Here is a 21,526-nt window from a genome sequence, read left to right on the forward strand (position 1 = left end):
AAAGATAGGTCTGATTTCAATCATTATAAACTTGCATAAAGTTGAGTTGCACTACCAGAAACAATTTATAGACAAGGGTGGAGCCAATTATATTCTAAACCCTTTTTTTCTAACCTGAGAAAAATCCCTTTGAAGAGAATTTATCCCTGTGTCAAAGTATTCTTTTAAATCCAACATACGGTTACAGAGATATTAGCATTTTTATTTAGTGCCTCTTTATATGGTGTTTACTAAGGGGGAGTGGCTCACGTGGTAATAACGCAAAGTAGGGTAAAGACACACCCCCCAGAGAATTCTGTATGCCACACCCTCTTGAAAAAGACAATCAACTAACACTAAGTAAAAAGGTTCATATCTCTTGAACCGTAGGCTGGATTTTTAAAAAAACAAAAAGTGGAATACTCAGAAGAGCAGAGGGAGTAAAATAAGAGCAAAAAATGGACACTTTGACTTTTCATACTCTTTAAAGTTCATCATTAGTAATAACATGCCTGTGACTAACAAATAGTTTATGTGTTTTTGAGCTGCAGTTTGGGCTCCAGAGCTGCTCTTCTAAGCGTCCCGTTACACTAAACGATGCACCAGTGATCCAGACAACGATATGACCTGGTCAGGATCGCTGGTGTGTCGCTACATGATCACTGGTGAACTGTCAAACAGGCAGACTCACCAGTGATCAGGACCCATGAGGACGCTGGTATCCAGGGTAAATAGCGGGTAACTAAGCATGCTGGCCAGGGGGAGACCAACGATCAAAAAATGGCCCAGGATGATCCTGCACAATCAGCGATACCCTGTGCGGGGGACGGTCACTGATGCGTGCCACACACAGCGAGATCGTTGTTGTGTCACAAAATCAATGACGCATCAGCAATCTCGCTAGCGGTCTCGCTTATTGTGAAGTACCCCTTACTTGAAATAGCTAATTGCTATCATGATTAGTTGATCTGGGGTTTTGGAGGATTGTAATCACTCAATAGGCACGAATCATGAAAAGATACAAATAGGTGTGACTGTTCTATACTACTCCCAATGCTTTTGAATACCTTTTGCTCATTTTTCTCCCATATTCAGTGGTTTGCATCTCTTTTATCTACTTGAATTAATACTAAAAAAAGCAACAAGATGCGATCTTTATGTAGAAGTTTTCAATTTGCAGGTATGTTCACTCTTAAAGCGGCTGTCAAGTAATTTTTAATTGATATCCTATTCTCAGGATAGGACATCAATATCTGATTGGTGGGGTGTTTAATACGAGGCAAACCCATGGAACAGTTGTTCCCCTTGCTGGCGGCTGGATGCAACTGCACAGTACAGCTCTGCCAATTGCATAGTGGCTGCGACCGAGTATTGCATATCCTGCTCTAATCGAACGAATAGGAAAAGATCTGTAGTACACCACTGCGGCCACTATACAGTTGATGAAACAGTGCTGTGCAGTTCTAAAACTGATCACATGATCCTGCCGCCGCCAGCATCGGGAGCAGCTGATCTGAAGGAGTGTTGGGCATTGCATCCCCCACTCCATTAATATAAAAGTACAGAACACATTTAACTTTCTGCAAATGTCATTAAGTGGTCCAGATTTTTATAATAATAATTAAATCTATTAATAATTTTTATAATCAATAATTAAATCTATTACTGTAATTCACATCACAACCACTAGGTGATGACGCATAGGAACATATAGTATAAACATCTCCCAACAGAGTGTTGAAATTTTTTTTTTTAAAGCTGTTCATTTCACCCAATTCCTTTTGGGATATGTCAAACCAAAAAAAGGACCCAACTGTACAGTACAGTAATGTCTGCACGCCAATAATATCAGGCTCCTAATAAGCACTTTTTGTTAGAAAAGTCCCCTGACAACAACTGATTACAGCATATCCTCCTGCACGGACCCCCGCCCCCCAAAAATTAAATTTTCAAGTAATTAATTATTTTGTAGCATTGACCTAGAGGGATTTAATGAAGAGCTGTTTGCGTAATTCACATCCATGTTGGTTTTCCTGCTCCCTTAATTGCTGGGGATAAGGTTACTAAATGGGACCCCTTTGCATTAAAAATAAATATTAACCCTTTAGGTCATATATTCATCATGTCTTATTGAAATCTATTCTTGTAGAAAAAAAATCTCATCAATCATGAAAGAGTTAATAAGCATCATTTACATTCTATAAATGCAGCATTGAAATTGGCTGTAAAAGCCGAGACACGTTTAGTAGATTCCTTTTGGACGGCACATATAGAATGACTGCTCGGGGCTTACCGATAGCTTTGCAGCTGACACCTCTAGTGGAGGCATTGGATATTACAGCTGCTTATGCCTTGTACTTTAGAGCAAATTACAGGTTTCCAGCCTGGTACTTTGTATACACCGAAGCCATGACTATCCTAGCAATGAACATACTACATAAATAGCATCATTCAATACAAGCAGAAGATAAAGAGGGAAGCGGAAGAGAAAAAGGAGAAATACAGCATTCTCCGTAATAGTCATTGAGTTACATTATATTATATGTCACATAACCTCAGATATGGCCAATATGCAATTACACTGTGTCCTAATGCATTATATCCAGTGCAAACACTCTATACAGCATTTATAAAAATGATGGTAATGCGTTTCATTGACAACATAGTTTCATTCTAAAGATAAGAATGGAATGGAACCATTACTCGCATTAAGATACTGAATAGAACTGAAATATTCAGTAAAAGGTTTCAAAGTAAGCAAAAAGTGCAGAAATATCACAGAGGGTACAGCTCTGGGCTGCTGCCTATAGTCGTATGCGACCATACCAGCCTTGTGGTTCTTTCATCGAGCATCATAATTTACATTGTGACGGCAGGTCAAGTGGTAGTGATGGGAAACTGCTGGCTGCCACAATGATATCACTAAGAAAGGAAGAATGGAGTGTTTGAACACCCAAAAATGTGAGAACATAAGTTTGGGATTGGAATAAATGGACCCTTGATAAAGGGGCTTCAAAACCCTGAAACGCATTGCAACTAGAGACTTGTTCAACAAAAAAAGATCTTCTTCATTATTGATACTATTATTTCCACTGGATTTTATTAGATCTGTTCTCAAAGTTATGACTAGACTGTTTGTTGGGCTCTCCATGCATGTATTGTGACTGTCACACAGCCGCAACACATACAGCTGCAGTGCCGGACAGCTGATCGGCAGGAGCGATCCAGGTATCCGGGTTCCCATGGCAGCTTGTTCGTTAAGCGTTATAGCTTGCCGAATAAGGAGGGAGCCAAAAATATTCGCTCATCTCTAGTCTCGCATTTTGGGGTGTCCAATCACTCCTGGGCTTGGAGTAAATGGATTTGTCCCATTTCCTTGATATAGGGTCTTGTAATGCTGAAACGCGTTGCAACTACAGACTTATTGAAATAAAATCTTTTTCATCAGTGGCAGTGTAATTTCCACTGGATTTCACTAAAAGTGTGTCTTCAATCACAATTGCAGCGTAACTTGGCAGAAATAGTTTCACTTCTCCTCCTGTAGCTGCTCTTGCAATGTCTGCTTCTGTCATCAGTCACAGTAGTATTTATTCAATAGGCATCACTATTAATGGCATAGACATTGGGACTAGAAGCTCTAGGCAACACAGTCTCTGCCTAGCCACTGAGATTAGCGTGACTGGAACCCATCGTTTTGTCCAATCTGAAAGCATGGGTGTGTATTCTGTACTGCTGGAGTAAGCAGCTCCCTGCTTTGGGTAATGGGACAGCACCACACCTTACTAATACTCCCAGCTTACTGCTGGTAGCTGTCAGATATAGTTAGTTCTTACACTTTTTTTTGCTGCTTCTCAGCTCCTATATTGTCTACAGGTTTATTGTTCTGACTTACGCTGTTTATATTTTATGCCCTGACTGCCCTCTTGATTCTGATCTGGCTACTTTACTCCTCCTGCCAGCCTGCACCATCGGTCAGTAGCTTCTCCATGGCCACAACCTTGGTTCCCCGGTGCAAGTCCAGATCCTTGTATAGGGGTATAGGGCAATTGCTGGGAACTGGGAAATGTAGATGCCAGCACTAAGCCTATCCTCTGTAGACATTTTTAGAGCTGCTGTCAGAGCCTCATAGTTGTGGAAGAAAGACTGGCATCATTTTTTTCACTTTCAAGCCCTATTTGTGTGCATTTTTTCACTAGGCAGCCAGACCCTCTTGGGCTACTAGCTGTTTTTATCAGTGGTTTGCACCTGTGCTGCCCCAGCCTTTATCAATGGAGGTCTGCTGCATCCTGCTAGTGCATTAGTCAGGGTTTTGGTGAGTCAGCCTTTCAAATGTGTTTTTTTGAATTTTTGGGAATTTTTTCCTTATGTGCGCTGCTCTCCTATGTATAGCACTCATGCTCTTTTCACATTGTTAAACAGCACAGATCCATTCATCTGCACCATCCAACACAAGAGACGCTCTCACAAATCACTTAACCATCTGCTCACTCTTTCTATCCTCCTCCTAATCACAGGAGATATCTCTCCCAACCCCGGACCCTCATGTTATAGTAAGTAGAACCCCTTACAGTCCCTACACTGGCTACCCATCCACTCCAGAATCCAGTACAAACGTATTACCTTCACCCACAAAGCTCTCCATGGCTCAGCACCACCCTACATCTCCTCCCTCGTTTCAGTATACCACCCTACCCGCACCCTCTGTTCTGCTAATGACCTGATGTTAACATCCTCAATAATCAGAACCTCCTACTCCCGTCTCCAAGACTATACACGTGCTGCGCCAATTCTTTGGAATGCACTTCCCAGGTCAATACGATTAGTCCCCAATCCCCTACAATTTTAAGCGTGCCCTAAAAACGCATTTATTCAGACTGGCCTATAGCCTTAACACATTAACCTAATCCATCCCTGTGTGGCACAGCCAAAAGTTTTACCATAACCAGGTTACCCGCATCATGTTCCCACATGCTTTATGCATCCATTAGCCCTCTGAGTCTGCACTGTTACACACTTAACATTATGGCTGGTCCATACAATCAGAGCAACTGTTACCACCCACCTTTCGTGTCTACCTCTTTCCTCATAGACTGTAAGCTTGCGAGCAGGGCCCTCATTCCTCTTGGTATCTGTTATGATCTATGTGATTATTGTTATGCTGTAATGTCTATCGTCTGTACAAATCCCCTCTGAAATGTAAAGTGCTGCGGAATATGTCGGCGCTACAGAAATAAAGTTTATTATTATTCATTGGAGTTGTTCACATCATAGCTTAAACTCATAAGGTGAGCCTTTGTAACCTTGATCTGATAGACGTTTGATCCGCCTGACGTATTAATCCTATGTACATCATTTCTCTGGTTTATTTTCCATGACATGTGAATGTTTATCCACCAAGGTCATAAAGTCACCATAACAGACAGTGGTTGGCTACTGCCGTCACCTTATTAGGAGTAATGATGGACATTTAAGACTAGGAAAAAGGGGTCAATATGGTGACAGAAATATCAGAAATGTTTTATTTGTTTTTTAGGCTTTTTGCAATTAAAACTCAAATACTGAAATTTCAAAATCCCAAAAAATCCCATTAAGAATTTTTTTCAAAAATGAAAAACACTGTTATCGACTAGAAATAAAGGGAGTATGTTTTATATAGCAGTACTGAGATTTATGACTGGGGACGATAAGATAATTGATTCTATATAAAGCAAAATTGTTTATAATTTCCCAAAATTGGTGATTTTAGGTGGACACAAAGTTGGGGAAGTCCCCTTTGCATGAATCCATCAAAATAGTGGCCATTTTTTCTGTATTCTGACAGGGAGAAATAAAAGCAAAAAATTGGTACAATCATTTCTCCTTTCCCCTTCCTATACCAGACTTGCCACCGCCACTCCTGCTCCTCCAATTGTTTCCTCTTCCTTCTTCTTCTGGCCGGTGTCGCAGTTGGCTTGGTCCATGCTGTTACGTGGGTGCATATGCCATGCCAATTTTGCGATTCCCATCCCACATGACCACCTGTAGTGCGGTGATCATCATTGATGTGCTTCACCCCCACATGGCAAATTGGTGCTTAGTCAGTGGCATGGCAGTATCAACCAGAAGAAGAAGGAAAGAGGAGCCAATCATAAGACAAGACGAAGAGTAAAAAGTGATGGCACAATTGTTATGGGGAGGACTTAGGAGAGGAGAATATAAGAGTTTGTTATTTTTTTAACCACTTCTTGGCAGATTCGATTCTATCTCCCCCGTTCTTTCCGCTGCTCAAATAAAATTTTGACAAATTTGCTCAACTCTGAGGGTATGTTCCCACGGTCAGTAAGTGATGCAGGTTGGACGCTGACGCTGCAGGTTGGACAGAGCGGCCAGATGTTAGAGTATAGTGGATGGAATTTCATGAAATCCCGAGTCCACTATGCCTGCAGGGAAGCGTCCGGCTTTCTGCATACACGCACATGCAGCGCATCATTCCAGTCCGCAGCATGTCTATTTATCTTGCGGAGACGATGATGATATTTTGTTGGACTATCTTATAGCTCAAGGGGATTATCCTACAATGGATAAGTGCAATTAGCAATAAATCTGATTGCAAACATTCTAAACAGTATCTGCTTCTATAGTATTTTCAGGGTTAAATGAAAGGGGAATTATGGTTTTGCAAATAGCGAGAGTAGTAATTATCTGAACACAGTACAATATGAGCATATGAATAGTAACGTGAAGCATCGCTGCCCATGGTGCTGAATTTCTCATTCTACCGCTCACATCGCACATTGCCTTGCTCATTGCTGAAAGCTATTCTTATACAGCCCTGACTATAGACAATAGATGTTGACTCTAGTGTTGGAGAAGAAGACGTTATATGACTAGCACGCAAGATGTGATGACACAGACATGAAATGTAGGCTCTTTTGGACGTTTATATCAATCAGGAGCAGATACAATTATGGAGAGTTTACCATTTCGATTAGTGCATAGCAAAACACATTGTCAGGGTATGAATGTCGGATCAATAATATAATGTATCAGAATATGAATGGAAGATTATTACTAACTATGATCATCAATGCTGATCGAATAGCTTTGGATACGCACTTATCCCAATAGGTATAGCGCTTACCGAATAGCTGCATCGAGAACCCGGATACCTGGAGCGCTCCCGATGATCAGCTGTTTGGCGCCGCAGCTGCATGTGTCACGCCTGCGCAGTGTGGTGTCACTACAGTGCAATTTTATTGAAGACACTGTGTATTCGAATTCACAGACACGGTGTCTTCAACGAAACAGCATCGGATATCGCGGGATGCGCACGCGCTGACTCCGGTGCCATTATATTGAAGAATTTTACCACAACGTCAACATAGCAGTGGCCGTCACCAATATCCCTATGGACGGCGCATGCACACTGCTATGTTGACTTTGTCAATAAAATGGTGCCAAAGTCAGTGCGTACGCATACCACAATCTTTGATGCCATTTTGTTGAAGACACTGCATAAATGTACCAATAAAAATGCTCGCCACGGGGCTTAGAATAGTGAAAGAAAAAAGTGTGTGTGTGTATATATATATATACAGTGGGGCAAAAAAGTATTTAGTCAGTCAGCAATAGTGCAAGTTCCACCACTTAAAAAGATGAGAGGCGTCTGTAATTTACATCATAGGTAGACCTCAACTATGGGAGACAAACTGAGAAAAAAAATCCAGAAAATCACATTGTCTGCTTTTTTTTTCATTTTATTTGCATATTATGGTGGAAAATAAGTATTTGGTCAGAAACAAGCAATCAAGATTTCTGGCTCTCACAGACCTGTAACTTCTTCTTTAAGAGTCTCCTCTTTCCTCCACTCATTACCTGTAGTAATGGCACCTGTTTAAACTTGTTATCAGTATAAAAAGACACCTGTGCACACCCTCAAACAGTCTGACTCCAAACTCCACTATGGTGAAGACCAAAGAGCTGTCAAAGGACACCAGAAACAAAATTGTAGCCCTGCACCAGGCTGGGAAGACTGAATCTGCAATAGCCAACCAGCTTGGAGTGAAGAAATCAACTGTGGGAGCAATAATTAGAAAATGGAAGACATACAAGACCACTGGTAATCTCCCTCGATCTGGTGCTCCACGCAAAATCCCACCCCGTGGGGTCAGAATGATCACAAGAACGGTGAGCAAAAATCCCAGAACCACGTGGGGGGACCTAGTGAATGAACTGCAGAGAGCTGGGACCAATGTAACAAGGCCTACCATAAGTAACACACTACGCCACCATGGACTCAGATCCTGCAGTGCCAGACGTGTCCCACTGTTTAAGCCTGTACATGTCCGGGCCCGTCTGAAGTTTGCTAGAGAGCATTTGGATGATCCAGAGGAGTTTTGGGAGAATGTCCTATGGTCTGATGAAACCAAACTGGAACTGTTTGGTAGAAACACAACTTGTCGTGTTTGGAGGAAAAAGAATACTGAGTTGCATCCATCAAACACCATACCTACTGTAAAGCATGGTGGTGGAAACATCATGCTTTGGGGCTGTTTCTCTGCAAAGGGGCCAGGACGACTGATCCGGGTACATGAAAGAATGAATGGGGCCATGTATCGTGAGATTTTGAGTGCAAACCTCCTTCCATCAGCAAGGGCATTGAAGATGAAACGTGGCTGGGTCTTTCAACATGACAATGATCCAAAGCACACCGCCAGGGCAACGAAGGAGTGGCTTCGTAAGAAGCATTTCAAGGTCCTGGAGTGGCCTAGCCAGTCTCCAGATCTCAACCCTATAGAAAACCTTTGGAGGGAGTTGAAAGTCCGTGTTGCCAAGCGAAAAGCCAAAAACATCACTGCTCTAGAGGAGATCTGCATGGAGGAATGGGCCAACATAACAACAACAGTGTGTGGCAACCTTGTGAAGACTTACAGAAAACGTTTGACCTCTGTCATTGCCAACAAAGGATATATCACAAAGTATTGAGATGAAATTTTGTTTCTGACCAAATACTTATTTTCCACCATAATATGCAAATAAAATGAAAAAAAAAGCAGACAATGTGATTTTCTGGATATTTTTTTTTCTCAGTTTGTCTCCCATAGTTGAGGTCTACCTATGATGTAAATTACAGACGCCTCTCATCTTTTTAAGTGGTGGAACTTGCACTATTGCTGACTGACTAAATACTTTTTTGCCCCACTGTATATACACTCACTGGCCACTTTATTAGGTACACCATGCTAGTAAGGGGTTGGACCCCCTTTTGCCTTCAGAACTGCCTCAATTCTTCGTGGCAGAGATTCAACAAGGTGCTGGAAGCATTCCTCAGAGATTTTGGACCATATTGACATGATGGCATCACACAGTTGGCGCAGATTTGTCGGCTGCACATCCCTGATGCGAATCTCCCGTTCCACCACATCCCAAAGATGCTCTATTGGATTGAGATCTGGTGACTGAGGAGGCCATTTGAGTACAGTAAACTCATTGTCATGTTCAAGAAACCAATCTGAGATGATTCGAGCTTTATGACATGGCGCATTATCCTGCTGAAAGTAGCCATCAGATGTTGGGTACATTGTGGTCATAAAGGGATGGACATGGTCAGCAACAATACTCAGGTAGGCTGTGGCGTTGCAACGAAGCTCAATTGGTACCAAGGGGCCCAAAGAGTGCCCAGAAAAAATTCCCCACACCATGACACCACCACCACCAGCCTGAACCGTTGATACAAGGCAGGATGGATCCATGCTTTCATGTTGTTTACGCCAAATTCTGACCCTACCATCCGAATGTCGCAGCAGAAATCGAGACTCATCAGACCAGGCAACGTTTTTCCAATCTTCTACTGTCCAATTTCGATGAGCTTGTGCAAATTGTAGCCTCAGTTTCCTGTTCTTAGCTGAGAGGAGTGGTACCCAGTGTGGTCTTCTGCTGCTGTAGCCCATCTGCCTCAAAGTTCGACGCACTGTGCGTTCAGAGATGCTCTTCTGCCTACCTTGGTTGTAACGGGTGGCAATTTGAGTCACTGTTGCCTTTCTATCAGCTCGAACCAGTCTGCCCATTCTCCTCTGACCTCTGGCATCAACATGGCATTTCCGGCCACAGAACTGCCGCTCACTGGATTTTTTTTCTTTTTCGGACCATTCTCTGTAAACCCTTGAGATGGTTGTGCGTGAAAATCCCAGTAGATCAGCAGTTTCTGAAATTCTCAGACCAGCCCTTCTGGCACCAACAATCATGCCACGTTCAAAGGCACTCAAATCACCTTTCTTCCCCATACTGATGCTCGGTTTGAACTGCAGGAGATTGTCTTGACCATGTCTACATGCCTAAATGCACTGAGTTGCCGCCATGTGATTGGCTGATTAGAAATTAAGTCTTAACACACAGTTGGACAGGTGTACCTAATAAAGTGGCCAGTGAGTGTATATATATATATATATATATATATATATATACACAAAACATATGATATAGATGCTTAAAAAAAGTCTCCAAATATATCCCTAGTCAACCATGTTATAAAAACTTGCAAAACAGGATCAATACCTCCTGATGTGTCAAAACACTTTTACTCCCCATTAATTACCATTCCAGACATTCCAGACCAGGACATCTCTCCTTAGAACTCTGCTTTCTACCATTATTACGTTGTTCCTCCTGAAAATATGTGAATAATTGCCAACTGGGTTTTCCCACTGCTTTTTGTCAAATCAGATCCCTACACGGCCCGATCAATCGTAATCAACGCTGACAACATCAGAGTTTGGGGAGTCACCGGCTACTGACAAAGAGGAAGGCAGAGCTAATTTTTTTTTTCATTTCTTTCCAAGAAAAATAACAGAGGAACAGCTAAGTATAAAGTTCTTTGAAAATGAACTGATTTTTATGTTGGATATACAGTTGTGGCCAAAAGTATTGACACCCCTGCAATTCTGTCAGATAATACTCAGTTTCTTCCTGAAAATGATTGCAAACACAAATTCTTTGGTATTATTATCTTCATTTAATTTGTCTTAAATGAAAAAACACAAAAAGAATTGTCCTAAAGCCAAATTGGATATAATTCCACAGCAAACATAAAAAAGAGGGTGGACAAAAGTATTGGCACTGTTCGAAAAATCATGTGATGCTTCTCTAATTTGTGTAATTAACAGCACCTGTAACTTACCTGTGGCACCTAACAGGTGTTGGCAATAACTAAATCACACTTGCAGCCAGTTGACATGGATTAAAGTTGACTCAACCTCTGTCCTGTGTCCTTGTGTGTACCACATTGAGCATGGAGAAAAGAAAGAAGACCAAAGAACTGTCTGAGGACTTGAGAAACCAAATTGTGAGGAAGCATGAGCAATCTCAAGGCTACAAGTCCATCTCCAAAGACCTGAATGTTCCTGTGTCTACCGTGCGCAGTGTCATCAAGAAGTTTAAAGCCCATGGCACTGTGGCTAACCTCCCTACATGTGGATGGAAAAGAAAAATTGACAAGAGATTTCAATGCAAGATTGTGCGGATGTTGGATAAAGAACCTCGACTAACATCCAAACAAGTTCAAGCTGCCCTGCAGTCCGAGGGTACAACAGTGTCAACCCGTACTATCCGTCGGCGTCTGAATGAAAAGGGACTGTATGGTAGGAGACCCAGGAAGACCCCACTTCTTACCCGGAGACATAAAAAAGCCAGGCTGGAGTTTTCCAAAACTTACCTGAAAAAGCCTAAAACGTTTTGGAAGAATGTTCTCTCGTCAGATGAGACAAGAGTAGAGCTTTTTGGGCAAAGGCATCAACATAGAGTTTACAGGAGAAAAAAAGAGGCATTCAAAGAAAAGAACACGGTCCCTACAGTCAAACATGGTGGAGGTACCCTGATGTTTTGGGGTTGCTTTGCTGCCTCTGGCACTGGACTGCTTGACCGTGTGCATGGCATTATGAAGTCTGAAGACTACCAACAAATTTTGCAGCATAATGTAGGGCCCAGTATGAGAAAGCTGGGTCTCCCTCAGAGGTCATGGGTCTTCCAGCAGGACAATGACCCAAAACACACTTCAAAAAGCACTAGAAAATGGTTGGAGAAAAAGCACTGGAGACTTCTAAGGTGGCCAGCAATGAGTCCAGACCTGAATCCCATAGAACACCTGTGGAGAGATCTAAGAATGGCAGTTTGGAGAAGGCACCCTTCAAATATCAGGGACCTGGAGCAGTTTGCCAAAGAAGAATGGTCTAAAATTCCAGCAGAGCATTGTAAGAAACTCATTGATGGTTACCGGAAGCGGTTGGTCGCAGTTATTTTGGCTAAAGGTTGTGCAACCAAGTATTATGTTGAGGGTGCCAATACTTTTTAATGATCAATGTTTTGCTTTTTGCTTCATTCTCTATTGTGTTTTTTCATTCAAGACAAATTAAATGAAGATAATAACACCAAAGAATTTGTGATTGCAATCATTTTCAGGAAGAAACTGAGTATTATCTGACAGAATGGCAGGGGTGTCAATACTTTTGGCCACAACTCTACTAGTAGCAGTCGCAGAAGTAGGAGAAATAGTAGCAGCAATATTAAAAAAAATAAATACAATAATAATAAATATTATAATTATTATTTCATTTTACATTAACTATATAGTAATAATAGTGTAACAATAATTGTATAATGGTAGCAACAAACAACTAGTAGTAAGAGTAGCAATACTTAAAAAATAATAAATAATAATTATTTGTTATTTTTTTTTAGTATTGCTGCTACTATTACTACTACTTGCAGTAATGATAGCATTAATGATAAATATGTAGCTATAATAATAATAACAATAATAATAATAGTAATAGTAATCATAACAATAATAATCAAATATAAACTGATAGAAAAAATAGAGTATGACAATGAGTAAACTGTATAAACTTACCCGTCCGACTAGTATTGGTTCAGGTCCTGAAAACTCTTCCAACACGAACATTTGATTCCATACCCATCCTCTCTTGGATCTGTTTAACACTTTCTGTTCATCACCGATCCCATTAAGTTCCATGGTGGCCTCAGTGGAGAGTACATAGGATTCATTCCTGGGAGCCATGTACACATGAGGAAGAAGAGCAATCCATAATATGAAGAACGGAGTCCAAACATCCATAAACGTTTCCCCAAGTCTTTCTGGCATGATCACACAAGTGGTGGAGAATACGGGCAGCATGAAACAATTGCTCTGCTCACATCCAGATTGCAGGCATCCAATTCATCATACAGAGAGGAATATTTACTTGCAGCTGATCCGGGTGTTTATTGCTCAGTAGGCGCGAATAGTTCATATTCGAAGGACACGACGTGTCCGGAATATTGCTCATTGACGTTTCCCTTAAAATGAGGGAAGAAAAAAATATTGACATGAGCGAATAAAATTTGCAATGCAGAACATACCACAGCTAAACAGTATTTATAGACCGAATACCAACGCTGATGTATCGTACTGAGAGCCACTAAAATTCCATGAAATAATGGGAAAGTTGTGGTTTTTTGTTAGCTTCCAGAAAATAAATGAAGCAGAGATTAATTTTTTTATTTAACTCTTTGTATGTAGATCCCAGCAAATGAACCTGTAGTCCTAAGGAGCACAGCAGGCAAGGCAGTTTTTAGAACATTTCCCCGTTTGGAGGACCGGTCCTGTATTGTATTACACAAAATATTCATCGACTTGAGTGGGTGATGTGTAATGCTTAATTTCCCCTGTAGTGACGCTGCAGAACAATTCAATAGGGGTCCAGGTTAGGGACAATTTGTGATTGATTTCTAGGCAAGGGAACCTTGTAACAAGTAAAAGAGGACTTTTTTCATTTATTCCATTATGACACCTGAGGAAGGCTGTATGCCGCGAAACGAGTTGTGTCTTTTCTTAATAAAACGTCTTATATTTTTATGTATATTTTTTATTTAATTTCTAATTTTTAACTGGTTCAATTTACCCCACTTTCATCTTGCTTTTCTACCCCATTTACTCCCTCCATTAAGGAATTATGGGTTCACAGAGGGGGGTTCCTTTATTCAGGTTGTTCCTATCTTAGCTCGAGGGGAGAGCAGTTAGAGCGTCTCCCACTTTGGGGGAAAGGTTCTGTATTACATTGAAAGCTTGAATTGAATAGACAATGTGTAATGCCTAGTTTCTCCTGTGGTGGCGCTGCAGTGAAATTTAAAACTTACGCCCAAAAATAACACTGTGATCAGAAGACATTGCTAACAAGTAAAGTGAACCCACTTAAAAAAGCTATCCACCTTGCATCACTTCTGCCAAATTAAAGGGTTTGTCCACCTTTGGGAGCAATTTTTATTTTTTTTATTTAAATGCATATATTTTGGTCTAAAAATTATTTTTCCCATTGGGTATCATTAAAAATTTTGCACAATTTTCCCTCTACATTATATAATGCTGACTGCAGAATAAGTTCACAAAGAATCCTTCACTGAGCATGTTCTGCCAATCTGAAGAGAGAGTTGGTAATGCATTTATCTCTTTATCTGAGCTCTACTCATCTGATCTATGACTGCAGACCACATCAAAGTTGACACAGCAAAGAAACAAAGAGCCCGTAAAAATCAAACGGTCAACATCTCTATATATAAAAGTGAATATATGTATGTATTTGTGTATCACCAACCAATCACGAAGCATCTTTCATTTCACCAGAGCTGTTAAAAAGAAGCTGAGCTGTGATTGGTTGCTATGAGCAACAGTTTTCCTTGCAACCAATCACTAAGCATCTCTCATTTCACCAGAGCTGGCTAAAAGAAGCTGAACTGTGATTGGTTGCTATGAGCAAGTTTTCCCACTTGACAACACCTCAGCAAACACTGACATGGTGGGAGAAATATAGCATCCCTGGAAACATAAGCTCCCAGCCTTTGTCTGCCCCCCAGAAAGGAGCAGAGAGCACATGACAGAAATGAATCCCCCCCTCCCGTGCCTATATACCCATCACACATCCTCCATCTCATAGTCACATCTTCCCTCTTAAAGAGATCTCCTGTATGGAAGTTAGGGCAAATCCCTCAGCGCTCTGATTCTGACCCCAGGGTTCTATTAAAGGGATCATTGGTATGCAAGTCAGGGTAAATCCACTCAGTGCTCTGGTTCTGATTCCAGTCTCTCTTAAAGGGATCCCCGGTATGGAAGTGAGGGCAAATCCACTCTGCGCTTTGGTACTGACGCAAGGCCTCTCATAACGGGATCTCCAGTATGGAAGTTAGGGTAAATCCCTCAGTGCTCTGATTCTCACCCCAGGCTTCTATTAAAGGGATCATTGGTATGGAAGTCAGGGCAAATCCACTTGGCGCTCTGGTTCTGATGCCAGGACTCTCTTAAAGGGATCCCCGGTATGGAAGTTAGGACCGTTATACTCAGTGCTCTTGTTCTGACCCCAGGCTGACGGGATGATGTGGGATATTAGGAGTAGTAGTCCGGTGGCTCTGGCTGACGGGATGATGTGGGATATTAGGGACAGTAGTCCGGTGGCTCTGGCTGATGGGATGATGTGGGATATTAGGGGTAGTGGTCCGACGGCTGTGACGGGATGATGTGGGATATTAGGGGTAGTAGTCCGGTAACTCTGGCTGACGGGATGATGTGGGATATTAGGGGTAGTAGTCTGGTAGCTCTGGCTGACAGGATGATGTGGGCTATTATAGTGAATGTGAATATGCGGAGTGGGCGGGGAACTACACTCATCTTTATATATATAGATATAATCATAATTTGTTATAACTAACCGCAGTTAGTTACAATGCCTGGGCAGCGCCAGGCTCTTCAGCTAGTTTTTTAATAAAACCCAGTTTCAAAAATAATTTTTAGCCCAAAATACATGTATTTATTTATTGTAAAGAAAATAATAAAAAGGGTACAACCCCTGTAAATGTTCTTGCTAGGTAGAACATTCCAAGTCCATGTGTCCTATGTTCTGGAGACCTCTAATGGAGCAGTAGAACATTACAGACGTATTCCCAACATGATGTTATCATTCCATGATTAGGGAAGACTCCTGCTGAATGGTAGAAGCAAGTTCTTCCACAACGTATGGATAATAGGGTTCGAAAGACTTTTGATTAGTGGAAACTGTGGATATCATAGCCCCTCTGCCATTACTTTTAATGATGATGTCCAAGTATATGTCTCCATGCCCTCCTGAACATTCTTTTAGAGTCTTGAGTGCTGTCATTTTACAACTGGTGCCCACAATTTAGGAGATCCATTGTCTGCAAGGATATCTTTAAGCATTGCATATATTTATTTTTAGAGTCCCGGCATCCTGTGTGGGTGACAGAGATTTAGGATGACAGAGACGTGTCTCTATATCTGTGCGTATATATCTACTGGGAATTTCCTTGAATGATTGTGACATGAGGTAGAAAATTACTTAATCTGTTTTCTCTTCTAGCCCAAAACTCATTGGTTCATCCGTTTGCTTCACTGGTCAAAAACAAGTTTTAAAAGTTTCCGAGACAAAATTGAGAATTTAAAGAGACCTTCAACGTATCGCTTCTACACTGAGAGAAGAGGAAGATTTCACATTGAAAGGGACGCCATGGGTATGAGAGTGACTTCAGAGTAACTAAAGAAATAAGGTTAAAGAACTTTTTATATTGTGGTGTAGGGTTTACAATTCATTGGTCAAACTTAGAGACAGTGTGAACTGATTCCTAGGATGCGGTCTAGTGGCCGAGTCAGAATTTGGTGACTTCTGGATAGAAGCCCAGCAAACCTACTGGTACCTGATGGCATCCAGAGTCTGGAGCAATTAATGGGCAAGCAACATTAAAGACTAGAGAAAAGATGGGCCAATCTATTGGCATTCAATTACTTTTGGCAAGAAATTAGATTCACAATGACTCAAGAAGCCTCTAATTGCTGTGAAACGTTGTGTATGTGTGATTGAATTGCAGCAGCATTATAAGCACACTGATAAGGCAAGCAGCTTCCAGTTATACTGTATGTCCCCTCCCTGGTCCTGCCTTATAGACACAGTGACTCTTCAACCTCACAGATGCAGTGACTTTCCTGTCTCTTAGATGTGACTCTCCTGTCTCACAGACTCAGTGAATCGCCTGTCTCACAGTGATTTTCCTGTCTTGCAGATGCAGTGACTCGCTTGTCACACAGACGCAGTAACTTTCCTGCCTCAAAGATGCACTTTGTCTTTTGGCTCACAGACAAAATGACTCTCCTAACTCATAGATGCAGCAACTCTCCTGCCTCATAGAAGTGACTCTCCTGCCTTACAGATGCAGTGAATCTTTGGTTTCACAGAAACAGTGGCTCTCCAGACTCACAGATGCAGCTACTCTCCTGTTTCTCAGACACAGTGACCATCCTGCCTCACACAGTGACTCTCCTGCCTCACAGATGCAATGACTCTCCTGCCTCAGACACAATGACTCTCCTGCCTCACACAGTGACTCTCCTGCCTCAGACACAGTGACTCTCCTGCCTCTCAGACACAGTTACACTCCTGCCTCACAGAAAAAGTAACTCTTATGCCTCACAGACTTAGTGACTCTCCTGCCTCACACAGTGACTCTCCTACCTCACAGACACAGTGACTCTCCTGCCTCACAGGCACAGTAACTCTTCTGCCTCACAGACACAGTGACCATCCTGCCTCACAGACACAGTGACTCTCCTGCCTCAGACACAGTGACTCTCCTGCCTCACAGACACAGTGACTCTCCTGCCTCAGACACAGTGACTCTCCTACCTCACAGACACAGTGACTCTCCTGCCTCTCAGACACAGTTACACTCCTGCCTCACAGAAAAAGTAACTCTTATGCTTCACAGACTCAGTGACTCTCCTGCCTCACAGACATATTGTCTCTCCTGCCTCACAGATAAAATGACTCTCCTACCTCACAGATGCAGTGATTCTACTGCCTTACAAACATAGTGACTCTCCTGCCTCACAGACACAGTGACTCTCCTGCCTCACAGACACAGTGACTCTCCTGCCTCACAGACACAGTGACTCTCCTGCCTCACAGACACAGTGACTCTCCTGCCTCACGGGCACAGTGACTCTCCTGCCTCACAGACACAGTGACTCCTGCCTCACACACACAGTGACTCTCCTGCCTCGCAGACACAGTGCCTCTCCTGCCTCACAGGCACAGTGACTCTCCTTCCTCACAGACACAGTGACTCTCCTGCCTCACAGGCACAGTGACTCTCCTGCCTCACAGGCACAGTGACTCTCCTGCCTCACAGGCACAGTGACTCTCCTGCCTCGCAGACACAGTGACTATCCTGCCTCACAGACACAGCGACTCTCCTGCCTCGCAGACACAGTGCCTCTCCTGCCTCACAGACACAGTGACTCTCCTGCCTCACAGACACAGTGACTCTCCTGCCTCACAGACACAGTGACTCTCCTGCCTCACAGACACAGTGACTCTCCTGCCTCACAGACACAGTGACTCTCCTATCTCACAGACACAGTGACTCTCCTGCCTCACAGGCACAGTGACTCTCCTGCCTCGCAGACACAGTGACTATCCTGCCTCACAGACACAGCGACTCTCCTGCCTCGCAGACACAGTGCCTCTCCTGCCTCACAGACACAGTGACTCTCCTGCCTCACACACACAGTGACTCTCCTGCCTCACAGACACAGTGACTCTCCTGCCTCACAGACACAGTGACTCTCCTGCCTCACAGACACAGTGACTCTCCTATCTCACAGACACAGTGACTCTCCTGCCTCATAGGCACAGTGACTCTCCTGCCTCACAGACACAGGACTCTCCTGCCTCACAGACACAGTGACTCTCCTGCCTCGCAGACACAGTGATTCTCCTGCCTCATACACAGTTACTCTCCTGCCTCACACACACAGTTACACGACTATCTCTCTCTTCACATCAAATAAATCTACATTATTCTCTTTTCCTCAAATAAAAATCTTCTTCACTGCTCTATAGTCACACCCCATCTGCATAGTTTGTTTACTGTTTTATGGCTTTTTCTTCTGATCTCTATGGCTAAGCTGTGACATCATCTCATCTTTTAGATTTATCCTAAAAAAGATTAAAGGGGCAGTTCAGTTCAAAAAGCTCATTGTCATTTATTGTGTAATAATAGATAGGGTGTACAAGGTAAAACCTGTATTTCATGTCCACAATGGAGGTCAGCTACAAAGACTGTTCCTTGCACTGGATGATTTGACCCATCCTACATTACATAGACAACCCGGTGGTGCAATGTTTAACTGACCCAGTAGTGGCGCTGGGGTGTTCTGAAATTGAAATCTTAGATAAGATATATACATATATGCTATAATAATTGAAATGTGCACTTATTTTTCATTGGAGAAATCCACAAGTTCCAATATTTCTGCGTAGACAATCTGGGTTTGTGTCTTCGCAAGCCTACAATGCACCATATTCATATTAATATTGAAGACTAACTTTGAAGAATAAGCCAGGAAGCTTAGGTGTGGATAAGCCCCACTAGGTAGAATAAACTATGTTACTTAAGAATAGAATATATTCAAGTTGAATTACTCTTTGATATACAGAGAGGAACATGTTTGTATTGGTCTACCTGAGATGACGAAAGGAGCCCATAGCCAAACCAAAAATATTCAGATCTTAAGACCAATGAAGCATTAATTTGTCCAAAGTAAGTAACAGACCTGCAAGTTAAGCAGTTTTTTTGGGCTGAGCACAGACTCACACAAACAGTAGATGTAACCCTTGTTGTAGGAACAATTCATTTCAATTCATTTGGAAATATGTTTATCTTGATGACATAGAAATTTCCATTTGGTCACAATTTAATGGTCTTATTAGGAAAGTTTCTCAAGCTGAAACACAGTTCATTTCAACGTGTAGAAATAGATACATGAGACATTGAACATTTTCTTTAAGGGTGCCTTCGCGTTGTGATTTTTCCCACACTCGTTGGTCCAATCGGGGCTAGTGTCCAGACTCCTACGCAAAATGGGCTTTGGACATATTTGCCAATGGGACCATAGACTATAGTGATGCAGATAAAATCAACAAGTTCTCTGTCTTGCATAATTTTTGGGTGTATATGCCGAATCGAGGCGGACACCCAGTCGTAGTAGACTTTGCCTAGGTGTCTGTCTCCAGGAAGCTTATACGCCCAAAAATGATGCACGTTACAGGACACTATTTTATTCATAGGGCTATTTTATTCATATAAATAGCCCTATAACAGCTATAATTTTTGGGGGTATCTTTGAGAAGCACTTTACCAGACATTGTGGGTATTTTATGAAGCCACTGATGGCGCTCTCTGTGCAAAATCTGCTACAATCATACATAGAGCAATCTCTGGGTCAAATTTTAGCTTATAGCAGTGTTCCCCAACTCTGGTCCTCAAGAGCCACCAACAGGCCATTTTTTGAGGATTTCCTTAATATTGCCAGGTGATAATTACATTCTTGACGGGCAAAAATTTCATCACTTGGGCAATACTAAAGAAATCCTGAAAACATCACCCATTGGTGGCTCCTGAGGAACGGAGTTGGGAAACACTGGCTTATAGCAACCATGTTTCTCAAAAACAGATATTGAGACCACACTTGACATAAGAACCTCTCGCGATTCAGTCTTCACGGAGCTTAGTACCAAGAAAAACTGAAGGAGAGAACTTATTGGAAATTTCGTACACCATTGCAAAATCCAACCATAAACTTTTTTTTTCTGTCTACTTCAACAATTTCCCCTCTCTTCTCTGCAATAGAGCCGAACCGTAAAACACGGGATTATGAGCAATTTCCTCACTTCATTTAATCTTTTTACAAATCTACTCTGCATTAGTTAGAAAAAGGCAATTTTTTTGCATCGTCTTTTGTTCTTTCTGGAAACAGAGCGGTATCATATTCAACTGGAAAACAATCAATTCAACAAATGATTTTAATCATTATGTATATCAACAAATATGACTCACAATAGCTTGCTGCAAGTCCCCGAGCCCTAATGAAACAGGATAATCATTACGCGATACATGTAAACCTTGTGCAAAGGTTTCCTTTAATTATTGTGCTTTACGAGGTGGTGGAACGCATCTAGTCTCTTTCTTGTGGCATAAATACATGGATTTAATTAATAGGCAAAAAAAAAGCTTTTTGCCGAAAAATCTCAATGTTCGATTTACGTGCGTAAATTACGTTGCCGCGATGGTACATTGCTCGAAAGCAAAAGTGTAATTATCGAGTCACACAGGATATGTAGTCCTCACTTCACTAATGCTAATACTATTAGGCTTCAAGAAATATTCAAATGTTTATTATTTTTATTTTTTTATATCATCCTTATAAAATTAGGGGACAACTTAGGATAAGCCTGACCTTCTTCTCTTTACTAGCCTGAGCATAGTCCATCATGATTATGTAGACTTGGAAGATACCAATCAGCCCCATCCCTTGGACAATCCCATTATTTCTAAGGCTAAAATTCAGTTCTTTGGACTCAAATACATTTCACATTCCTACGAGATGACCATATGTGTATTTAGGGCCCCTTAAGATGCATTTCATTGCAAAAGATCAAGTATAAACAAAGCAAAA

The 21,526-nt window shown here is 41.9% G+C and overlaps 1 protein-coding gene across 2 annotated transcripts in view; it reads right to left on the bottom strand.

Moving 5' to 3' along the window:
- The window catches only part of CDH8 (cadherin 8), a 473,060-nt gene that overhangs the window by 445,140 nt on the left and 6,394 nt on the right, over positions 1–21,526 (bottom strand). For both annotated transcript variants that reach the window (XM_073582889.1, XM_073582899.1), the window contains exon 2: positions 12,863–13,308. In XM_073582889.1, the coding sequence (XP_073438990.1) occupies positions 12,863–13,147 (285 nt within the window). In that variant the 5' untranslated portion in view covers positions 13,148–13,308. The remainder of the gene's footprint in view (positions 1–12,862; positions 13,309–21,526) is intronic.

This window comes from Dendrobates tinctorius, unplaced genomic scaffold (genome assembly GCF_039654945.1).
Source record: "Dendrobates tinctorius isolate UK_male_01 unplaced genomic scaffold, ASM3965494v1 ptg000009l, whole genome shotgun sequence".
Classification (NCBI taxonomy): Eukaryota; Metazoa; Chordata; class Amphibia; order Anura; family Dendrobatidae; genus Dendrobates; species Dendrobates tinctorius.